Raw genomic sequence first — 12,303 nt, 5'->3', positions numbered from 1 at the left:
ATTAGAACAATTACAATAATTTAAATGGCTATTATTTATTGAGTATTTAAGCATACGTCAGACACTGTGCTAAAGTACTTTATATACCTCATTTAATCCTTACAAGAACCCCATACGATAGGTACTTACTGTTATTTCTATTTTTTTCAGATGTGTAAGCTGAGGTACAGAGAAGTTAGGTAATTTGCCTATGTGTAGAAAGTGATGAAATCAGAATTCTAACAGTATTCTGATTGATACCAAACCTATAATTATACAGTATTTATAGGATGATGAACCAATGAACTTCCAGAAATAATTTCACATATTCCTATACTGGGTCTGCCTATATTTGACCAGGCAGAATCCTAATAGGTATATCAGGATCCTATTAGGTTCATCAGCTAAACTGTAGACTTTATTTACTCTAATTAAATATCACAAATATAGCTATTTTAAAAAGCACACAAAATTTACCAACCACTTAGCACATACCTACTGTGATGTTACCCATCTTGCTTTGTAATGTTACATTACCTGCAAAAGAGAAAAAGACAACTTTATACATTAGGGATAATCTAAAAAGGAACTGTGTTAATGGTATCCTAAAACATGGTTAGCTATCCACAACGTTATTTAATAACATTGTTATTGTTGTTGGCAATTTTTCTCAGACCACAAACCTAGTGAGAGATTCAGTTGCAACTCGAAAATAAACAGATTTAGGCAACTATACAAAATCTCTTCCTCCACCCCACCTTAATCTTTTATAGCATAACTAAAAAACAAACCCCCATACTTTCTGGGAAATATGGAAGAAAAATAATGATTCTTCTAAAACCCAAAAACGAAAAAATTACTTAAATGTGCTCAATACTCATTTTCAATCTAAACATCACAATATTTATCAGACCACACAAAGCCAAGTTTTGAACCAAATAACACTAAAATAATCCATGGAAAAAAGTAATTACTATTATTTTTCAGGCCAGTTTGGCATGTCTATCTGTTAGATTAAAGCGGTTTCTGTGCCAAGAGTTTAAAAGTTTTGGGGCAGGAATAATGAAAACACTGAAATATGACCAACAAAGAAAAAAATCTTCAAATATTTCCACCTCTCAATGAAAATATATTTTCCAGGATATGTATAGGATATTACAACCATTCTTCCCAGCCCCTTCCTCCAATACCAAAAACAGTAGGATTTTTCTTCATATGTGTTTGCATGTATAATTACTCGTAGAGTCATACTACCTATATTTACTGCACTGAAAGTGTAGGCAATATTATCTCTTCTACCATAATTCCAAAACTACAGTAAAAATAAAGGAATAACATCTCAGAATTAATCTAGAGTAAGTGAAATAATTTACTTCATTTCATACCTCTTGTAAATACTGACATGTATCAGTACCTGGGAAAAAGAAAAAAAAAAAAAAGGCACTTGATTCATTTGTCCAAAGTCAAATGTGCTCTAAAAGTTTTATATTCCATCATACTTCATGTGAATATATGAATAAAATTGGGCTTGTGTGGGCTTCCCTGGTGGTGCAGTGGTTGAGAGTCCGCCTGCCGATGCAGGGGACACGGGTTCGTGCCCCGGACAGGGAAGATCCCACATGCCGCGGAGCGGCTGGGCCCGTGAGCCATGGCCGCTGGGCCTGCGCGTCTGGAGCCTGTGCTCCGCAACGGGAGAGGCCGCAGCAGTGAGAGGCCCGCGTACCGAAAAAAAAAAAAAAATTGGGCTTGTGTGAAGTTAAGCTTATAAAACTATTTTTAAGTTTCAGTAAGTTACAAGGTTGTGAAGATCCTCCTGTTAAATGGTTAAGTAAATAAATATTATTTCATCGGTGTGCTCTAGATACTCTTCCAATTTTCAAACCCAGTAAATGCAGATTCACATGCAAGTAGTAGCCAAAGATCTTATAGCTTCTAAGATGGCTTCCAATGATCCCTGCCTCCCGGTATTCATGCCCTTGTATAATCTCCTCCACTCATGTGTAGGAGATTTGCTTTGCTTTTACCAAAGAGAATACTAAGGGCAAAAGTGATGGGATGTTACTTCCAAGACTAGGTAACAAAAAGATTCTGGCTTCTGTCTTGCCAGCTCTCTTTTGCTCTGATGGAAGCCAGCTTGCCATGCTGTCAACTGCCCTATGAAAAAGGCCCAAGAGCAAGGACCTGCAAGAGGCCCCAAGCCAACAGAATCTAAACTGAATCCTGCCAACAACCACGAGTGAACCAGGAAGCAGATTCTCTCTTGGCTGAACCTTCAAATAAGCCCATGGCCCCAGCTGATACCTTGATTACAACTTCGAGAGAGATCTGGAGGCAGAGGACCCAGTTAAGCGACACCCAGATTCCTGACCCATTCAAAGTGTAAGAAGATAAATGTTCGTTGTTTTCAGCTGCTAAATTTGTTACACAGGAAGAGGTAACTAGAAAAGATTTTGAAAGCTGGAAGTGGGGTGATGCCACAATAACTAACTAAAAATATTGGAATAGCTTTGGAACTTGACAGTAGGCATAGGTTGGAAGGATTTTTAGGAGCATGGTAGAGAAAGCCCAAACTGCTTGAACAATGTGTTAGTAGAAAGTTGGAATCTGCGTCTAGTTCCCATGAAGGCTCAAAAGGAAGAGAAGAAAATGTTTTTGGAAACTGGAGGAAGGCAGATCCCTGTTAAGTAGTATCGGAAACTCTGCAACACTGTCACTATCAGCACCGTGGAAAGTAGGAAATGTGCCTAATGAACTGAATGATCTAGCCACCGAGACTGCCAAGCAGAGTCAAAGTGTGGTAGGTGCTGCCTGTTTTTCCTTGACGCTTCAGTAAAATGCAAGAGAAGAAAGATAAGCTAAACTAAAGAAAGGACTGTTAAACAACAGAAAGACCAGGACATGAGTAATTTTAAAAAGTCTCAGCTTCTCAAGATGGCAAAAGATGCTCAAGGTAAGAATGGCTTCTATACAAAGTTTGAATCCAGGGCACGGCCAGAACACGGCCTAAAAATAAAACTGGTGGATTGACTGTGAAGTCTTTTGTTAAGAATCCAGAAAGCTCAAGGGTGATACCTCACAGTATTAATCAGTTATACAAAAAGTCCGTTAAACAGATTATGGGTATCTCACAGATCCTCTCAAATGATAGGTCCTCTAGAAAGCTTGAGAGCACTGTATCTTAATATCTCTGCAGAAGTCCATATTTTGAAGAGATGCTTGGCTGTGGCTTTTATCTAATGGAATAAACCCCAATATGATTCACAGGAGGCTGACAAAATTTTTGAGAGAAGTGTATCAGCAAACACATTGCTAACTTCAACTGAAAAGGACAGTGACAGTACAAAGTGAAATGAGACCATTCAACCCCCAAAATTCTGCTGGCAGGAAGCAAACTGAGAAAACTCCTCAGCTTCAAACACATGCTACATTTCATGAAAAAGGAAGGATGACTCAGAGGGCAAACCTGGAACCCTAAAGAATTACTGCAAGGCCTTGAGATCTAATCAAGTAACCTCCAACGTTTGCCCACCTGAATTTCAAAATCATTATGGACCAATGACTCCTTTGCGCCCCTTATTTTCTCCTCTTTGGACAGGAAAGTCTATAGAAATTATCCTATGCATATCCCATCCTTGTATTCTGAGTGTGTAGGTAGTGTATGTGGGTTGAGGGGGCTAAAGAACTTGTCTCTTCAGTTCGCAGGTCTTCAGATTCAGAAGAACGATACTTGAGTTATACTTAAGCAACTATACCCAAGGAGGCTCATCTACATCTGGATCTGATTTTGATGTAGAGATCCTGGACTCTGAGGAGATATGTAATGGGATGAGACTTTGGGAAACTTGAAATGAAGGGAGTGTGTTTTGCATGTAGGAAGGACCCGAATCACTTGCAGGGGTTGCAGAGAACGGACTGGCCATCCAAAACCTTATAGGCTATCTGGGGAGATGCACATATGAGAAGTTAAAAATTAGAATTTATTAATAATTATAAGTGAACGTTGTAACTGAACAGTATGAATTAGGTGCCACAGCCATTCAGAGGAAACAGACTAAAAAGACCTGGCATGAACAGGGAGAATAGTGATATTCGAGATATCACCAGAGTGGAAGTTTGAAATGTGGGTAAAATTTGATGCTGAAGGGAAAGGATTTTGTGGAAAAAATAATGAAGTAAGCAAAAGTAAAAAGGCATAACTATACACGCTATTATTTAAATCATGCTCATCAGTTAGGCTGGAGCAATTAGGCAAGTCTATGAGGACAGGAATTAAGTCTTTCTTATTTAGGGTTATATTTTGAGAGCTTAGTATATTGCCCAGTACATAGTAAATACTATTATTTTTTGAACAAATGTTCAAAATTAGTTTGGAAAAATAGGTAAAAATAAATCTGTAGAAGAACCATAGAGTGCTTAGTCTATTGACTTTATCCTATACTGAAGGAGTCAATGAAGAATTTCAAGATAGGCAACAATACAAGAAAAACATCTTGTATTCCTTCCTAATCTTTAGGAAAATTAAGCTAGAGTGAGACACTCAGAATTCTCTTTACTGTTTTCACCTTATGAATACTTCAAAAATAAGGTAAAGCAGACCCCTGATATTTGTGATTTTAACTGTTAGTAAAGAACTATGACATAGTTCTACAGTCAGTCATTTAGCTAGTAGTAAGTTCAGTCACCCACTCAGAAAGACAAAATTTTGGAGCTTTATTACCTTATATTAGTCTTCAATGAATGCAGTAAAAATTACTTTTCTAAATGAAAACAGAAAATGTGGTCTTTCTCAAAAAGTTAATCATTAGTGCTTGTAATGAAAGTGAAGTGATCAAGAAAACAACGGTTTTAGAGCCATAAAATAGAAGCTTTAGATCCATTAAAAAATGAGGACTAGTTCACATTATAGCAGAATCTGTACAGTCTCAAACTACCTCTCTCTTGAATGTTAGAGTTCTGTACAGTGAAAGCATAACAGAACAAGAAAAGTATGGAACTAATTTTAAATATAAAGAATATAACAAAATATTTTTATCAACGCTAAAGGATTTTTAAAGCAATAAACAAAAAAAATATTCTCCACTTATATCAAAATATTTAGAAAACCTCTACCCTAAACAGAAATATTCCAAAGTCATTAAAATATACAACATGGAACTCTTATCTCCAATACTTTGTGGAATAAGGTAGAATATTGTAAAGTACACAAATCAACCAAATGGGCATTACTAACACAATTTTCTATATTTTGGTTTCACCTATTTCATCTCCAAGCACTGAAAATAAACAAATCAACTATTTGAGAGGAGTAGATCTTTGCAAAAGCCTTCCTTCCAATAAAGCAGATGCCATATGGTCTGTAATAATTATGTGTGCTTACTCTTCTTTCAAGTTATGAAACTTTTCCACAAACCCCAATTTTTGAGAAATTATATAGTTCTCCTTAACTAGCAACTCTTCATTCTAGTGTGGTCAGAGGAAAAATAAGCTATCAATTTAAAGATAAACATCAGTTTATTTTTCTTCACTAAAATAAATGTAATTATGGTAAAAACAGCACATATACTTTCGTAATCCAAACAGAGAAAGGAAATATCCTTAAAAGTTAAATCCTTTTTGTGCTTCTTTCTTAGGGGGAGGGCTGTGGGAGCAGGAAGAGAGAGATTTTTTTATTTGCAAGCCACAGGGTTAAATGCTAAGAACATGGAGGTAAATAAAACACGACCTTTGCTCTTTAATAAGGCAAGAATTTATGGGTCAATGGAAGGCCAGAGATGGGAGAAGGCTGCTTTAGCTGAGTACTAAAAGATTACTAAAAGTCAATGAGATAAAGAAAGCCGGGAAAATCATTTTAGGAAGACTATAATTGACCAGTATGATCAAGGGCTCTGATCAAAAACTCAGAAGTAAAGAACAAGTAAGAATATATACAGGAAGAAGTAAGAGACTGTGTAATTCTAGAAGACAAAGCATAAGGTCAGAAAAAGGAATTAGTAAGTTAGCTAAGTCACTGTGGCAGTGGAAAAGGGTTTGGGTAAGAGAATGCCACGTTCAATGTGCCTTTCTAGTAACCAGCCATAGCTACAGTGAAGAGGATGAATTTGAAGAACGCAAGACTGGAAGCAAACTTACTGTGAGAGTTGAGACAAGAGATGACAAGAATCTGAATTAGAATAGTACAAGTTTGGGGACTTCCCTGGTGGTGCAGTGGTTAAGAATCCACCTGCCGATGCAGGGGACATGGGTTTGATCTCTGGTCCGGGAAGATCTCACATGCCGCAGAGCAACTAAGCCCGTGTGCCACAACTACTGAGCCTGCGCACTAGAGCCCGTGAGCCACAACTACTGAGCCCACGTGCTGCAACTACTGAAGCCCACGTGCCTAGAGACCATGCTCTGCAACAAGAGAAGCCACAGCAGTAAGAAGCCCATGCACCACAACGAAGTGTAGCCCCCGCTCGTCGCAACTAGAGAAAGCCCACGCACAGCAACGAAGACCCAATGCAGCCAAAAATAATCAATCAATCAATAAAATTAAAAAAAACAAAAGAACTGTAGAAGTTTGAAAGAAAAAACTGGGATAGACTGAAGAAATATTTAGATGATAAAACCTACCTATACTTTGGGATTGATAGATGTGGAAGGTGATAGAGAGAGGAATTTAGGGTTACTTCTAGATTCTAGCTTGGGAAATTAGGTACATGGTAATATTAGAGTCTGCAAATGGAAATAAAGGAGGAGGATTATATTATGGATGAGGTTGGGGAGGTGAGGGCTGGGAAAGTAGGAGAAAAGAAGTTAGAAATGTGAAGTCGTTTGAGAAGCCTGTAAAGATCCAAATGGCTACATCTACTAAGGAGATGGATGTATAAGCTGGAAGTCAGCACTAGAGATACATATTTGAATTATCAGAATACAAGGGTAGTTGAGACTCAAAAGTGTATAAGATGCCCAAGGAAAAGAAAGAATGGAAAAACAATGAAACAAGGATGAAATCCTGGAGAACAGCAAGGGGGTGTGAAAAGAGGAGGAACTCATAGACATTTGAGAAAGAGCAATTATAAATATAAGATGTGACACAGACTGCCAGTACCCCTAATACCTGTGTGCCTTTCTCCTTCCTTAGAACACACTAAACTCTTTATCTCAGACTTCTGCAGTTAAAGTCATTTGAAAACATTCTGGCTAACAAATTTCTCACATGATCCTCTATGATCTCTCTTCCTTTAGTGGAAGCTTGGAAGCCACACACTGAAAATGGCGGCATCACCTTTATGAAAGGAGCCCAGTCCCTCTAAGGACCTGAGCGGAGTCCAAACACTGCATGAAATAGCAACATATTTTATCATATGTCTAAATCATGAAAAAAAACCTATGCTGTCTGCACCACAAAGGAAGCTGTAATTCCCCTCTGGTATTTCGTATAAAAAAGTTTTAAGTGTCCAGATTCAACATTAACATAAATTATCATGTGTTAAAATGACAAACAAACTTCACAAGGAACTTAAGAATAAACACTAGAATTAGAACAAAGCATTTTCATGAACTTCATGAAGAGTTCCATTTAATCCAATAAAAGTTCCTTTCTTTTAAAATTTTATATTACTTCTGACTTTCTAAATTCACAAGGCAGATTTATAAATTCACCAGAGCCTATCTGTCCTTCTTGAAGCAAATTGAGACATCTCTTTAAGAAATTTTGAGTGCTATCAAAATGATCAACTGTATTTGTATAGTCTGTATAACTTTTACTTCTGTGAAAGTTTCTAAAATCCAAAGTAATTATTTAAGGAAGAGTTTAAGCGTGTACAAGTTGCTACATCTTTGGGGAACAAAGGACGTCTGAAGTAAAGAAAAATGAGAGAACTAATAGTCATCAGTTTATGTATTAATGTATGTTCCCGAAGAGGCTAAGATAAGACCCCAAGTTATATAGGGAATCTAAATATTTTAAATGCAGTTTTATTCATTAATCATGTATTCCAAATAATAACATAAGTTAAATATAAAACACTAAAATGACTGTCATGAGTACTCCTACATATTAACCCTAATTAATTTGTTTAAATTATGTCATAAATAAAATCAATCCCAGCAAGCCTTTCAAGGAAGCTTTTCTTTCTAAGTCAGGAGACTATATATCTATATTTTAAAAATATATTTACTAGAATATATATAAATACATGTATATCTCATATATACATGTACAGAATTCTTTTAAAATCACAAATATTCAAATAGCAGAATATAATAAAATGTACTTTACACAGAATCTAATTTTTTATAATTTAGAAGGAAATCAAGGTAGTAAACTGTCACAAAACTTTATATCTAAACACAAACTATCCAAGTACTCATTCTCCCACTAGGTTCTCAGTGCCAGAACATTGGGGAATATTTGTTGAGTCAGTGAATAAACTAGTTTCTTTTGTATTAGAAGGCACACATACTTAATAGATGTGATTCAACCAACATTACAAATAGTAAATATTACTAGTCAATTAGATTACTCATTTTCTTACCAAGAAAATATTGTTAGCTCTACTTAAAAATTTCATTTTGAAAACCATTTAAGACAGATTTTTCCCTTCTCTACACACAGGAGTCAATTTGCAAAGCCAGGATAGACATATTACTCCTTTCATTTTCCCTTTCCTCATTACCTCTTAAGTATTCAGCAGTATGTTGGGTATTAGTTTGCATCAGGGTATATGAACAAAAAGAATATACAGACAAGAAATAAATTTCATGCTGTCTTCCTTTCATGGAAGACTTAGAAGCCACACACTGAAGATAGCAGCATCACTTTTAAAGAATGAACCGAGTCCCTCAATGGCTCCACGGAGCTAAGCTGAACCCAAACACTATATGGAACACCACATTTTCATAAGGCACAAAAATCCTGAAATTGGAATTGACAAGTTAGAACCCAGCTGAAGCAGTGCATCTGTGCTGTAGTGCTGTCTGTCTAGAGGAAACATCTCTAGAGTGACCCAGGTAGCCCTAAAAGCAATGATGGAATTTGGGTTGCAATCAAGAAATTCACCATGGCTATGTGCACATATTTGTTTGAACACTGTTTAAAAACATCTCCTAAAAAGTCAAGAAACCCGGGCCTCCCTGGTGGCGCAGTGGTTGAGAGTCCGCCTGCCGATGCAGGGGATACGGGTTCGTGCCCCGGTCTGGGAGGATCCCACATGCCGCGGAGCGGCTGGGCCCGTGAGCCATGGCCGCTGGGCCTGCGCATCCGGAGCCTGTGCTCCGCAACGGGAGAGGCCACAACAGTGAGAGGCCCGCATACCGCAAAAAAAAAAAAAAAAAAGTCAAGAAACCTGGATCAAATTCTTGCTCTTCCACTAATTAATTTATAATTGAGAGCAAACAATTTGACATTTCTAAGTTTTGTTTTCTTCATTTGTAAACAGCCAATTATCCATTAAATAAAATGGGCTGGCTCACTTAGGCACTCAATACATGTTTGCTTTCAACATGCTTTCAAACAACCACCCCCAACCTATTAACACAAGGGCTCCAAACTCATATACCCGGTGAATCTATGAAAAAGACAGTTATTGTCATCATATTTGTGGTACAAATGGCTTTTTACAACATCTGTATGTTGGGTTTTAAAAAAATCTACCTTAAGAGAAAGAAGCCAAACTTGGACTTCCCTGGTGGTGCAGTGGTTAAGAATCCACCTGCCAATGCAGGGGACATGGGTTCAAGCCCTGGTCTGGAAAGATCCCACATCCCGCAGAGCAACTAAGCCCGTGCACCACAACCACTGAGCCTGTGCTCTAGAGCCCACGAGGCACAACTACTGAAGCCCTTGCGCCTAGAGCCCGTGCTCTGCAACAAGAAAAGCCACTGCAATGAGAAGCCCACGCGCAGCAACGAAAACTCAATGCAGCCAAAAATAAACAAATAAATAAAATAGTAATAAATTTACATTAAAAAAAAGAAAAAGAAGCCAAACTAAATAAATCCTGAACAGGCAGGTCTTAGAATGTGTATATTCTATGAATTTGTTTTCTGTAAGTCAGATGTATAAAAGTAGCAACATATTTTCCTGTAAAAATAAGTTTTTAAGATTCCCAAGCTAGTTTATTTAAATACAGCCAAAATATGGATCTAATTGGTGTTATATGACCATCACCACTTAGAACAAAGACTTCAGTGGAATATATATTCAGAGTTCCAGCTTGGGATGATCCCTGGGAGGTATCTCTCCCTACTAAAATCCCAGTAGCTACAGCATAGGGACTTCCTTCCACCAGTCATGACTCTAATCTTCTAACCTATTAGGATGTAGGGCTAGAACACTGCCTGTTCTTCCGTACCCATCCCACCTCCACACTCCAAACTCAAGGAACATGTGCATATAATCCCTCAGGACAAGGATGGAAATAGGGATGGCATAGGAGGGGGAGGCAAGAAACTTGGGCCTCTCTTAAGGGTAATTTAAAAAGTAGGCAGGCACAGAGTATGACTAAGAAATGCAGATGGTTTTCTCCAATCTCTCTTTCATATACTTACTACCACTGAAAAACCAAGCAGAGTGAGGGCCAAGGACTACATGGAGAAAGCAGGGCTGAACAACATGGAACCTCTTCTACAGTGGCAACTGGATCAAATTTTCCCTTCTCCTACTTCTCTCCGCTCTACTAGTATTACAAACAAGAACGATGATGCTCAATCCTTCCACTAGACCATGAGTTCTTTAAGGATAGGTATCATCTCCTGCCCAACTTCATACCCTTGGTGCCTGAAAATCTGGCACACAGTAGGTGGTCAATAAATGTGCTGCACAAATGAATAAATATAACGGTAGTAGGTGCTATGAGCCATCATTCAGAACCCCTCTGTAACTGCAGGGCTTATTTTCCTATCTATTGGGAATACTGCTGGCAGACAGTCTTCAGCTCTCTGCTCTCTTAGGGAATTGCCTTATCTGAAGAGAGCCATTTGATCCAAGATCATGGTGCTTCTGGGGCAGTTTGCATCTAAGGATTGGGGATATAAAGGTCCATCTCCCCTCACCCCAACTTGAGACAATTCTGAGGACCATCCCAGCTTCAGAGCACCCCTTTGGGGTTGTTGAGACTTATCAAGTCTAACCTCTCCCGTGGAAACTGGGCTTTGTTCCTCTGTATGGCACTGGTCCCCAGAGGCCTCCCTGGTAAATTGGCTACACTCTAATTTCCATCTCAGAGTCTTCTTGCAAAATCCCAACCAGAGACAACAGTTCAAAAGAGGATCTAGGTCTGGCTCAGAGTGAAACCACCGAAGGAAAGCTAACTGACTTCACATTAAAGGTCAGTAAATATAAAAGGTTTTATAAAGGCTAAAGAATGAACTCTTCTATTCCTAGCAATTTGTTTCCATTTCAGCCACTGTAAGTAATCAAGAGACCTACAGTATTTTACGGAGTGAAATAAGTCAGAAAGAGAAAAACAAATGCCATATGCTAACACATATATATGGAATCTAAAAAAAAAAAAAAAATTGTTCTGAAGAACCTAGGGGCAGGATAGGAATAAAGATGCAGACGTAGAGAATGGACTTGAGGACACGGGGAGGGGGAAGGGTAAGCTGGGATGAAGTGAGAGAGTGGCATGGACTTATATATACTACCAAATGTCAAATAAGATAGCTAGTGGGAAGCAGCCGCATAGCACAGGGAGATCAGCTAGGTGCTTTGTGGCCACCTAGAGGGGTGGGATAGGGAGGGTGGGAGGGAGACGCAAGAGGGAGGGGATATGGGGATATATGTATATGTACAGCTGATTCACTTTGTTATAAAGCAGAAACTAACACACCATTGTAAAGCAACTATACTCCAATAAAGATGTTAAAAAAAAAAAAAGAGACCTAGAGTATTTTGAGGACTGCTTCAAAAAAGTACATCTGTTTTACTATCATGTAAGCTACTAATGTACCAAGTTCAATTCTCAACTTACTTAAAAGAAAGCAAAAAAATTTAAACATTAATGAATTCCATGTAAACATGGTGTAAAGCACTGCAGAGAACAGGGCTGTTCTTATCATGGGTGTTAATCAACATGTGACATGATAAGGAATTGCTTTTCCACTAAAAATTACTCAATATATTAAGTACAGTACTTTTAGTTACAATTAACAGTTAAAAATACAATGCTTACATAAAAGTCATTGTTGAAATATGGAGTTACAAATTACCAGAACTATTCAAGGCACACCTGAGTAAACAAAACAAAACAAAACAAAAAACAACAAAACTGATGAATAACTAACAAAATTATTTGCTTTATTTTGGACTCAAATAATACCTTAACCCTACAAGAATGG

The 12,303-nt window shown here is 37.8% G+C and overlaps 1 protein-coding gene across 4 annotated transcripts in view; it reads right to left on the bottom strand.

Annotated features, from left to right (window-relative positions):
- Window positions 1-12,303, bottom strand: part of FAM185A (family with sequence similarity 185 member A) — a 68,385-nt gene that overhangs the window by 40,690 nt on the left and 15,392 nt on the right. For all 4 annotated transcript variants that reach the window (XM_082632417.1, XM_082632414.1, XM_082632416.1 and 1 more), the window contains exon 5: window positions 475-516. In XM_082632417.1, the coding sequence (XP_082488543.1) occupies window positions 475-516 (42 nt within the window). The remainder of the gene's footprint in view (window positions 1-474; window positions 517-12,303) is intronic.

Source organism: Mesoplodon mirus (assembly GCF_964341445.2).
Source record: "Mesoplodon mirus genome assembly, chromosome: 9".
Taxonomy (NCBI): domain Eukaryota; kingdom Metazoa; phylum Chordata; class Mammalia; order Artiodactyla; family Ziphiidae; genus Mesoplodon; species Mesoplodon mirus.
The sequence above is the reverse complement of the archived record's forward strand: the minus strand, read 5'-3'. Positions and strand labels throughout refer to the sequence as shown.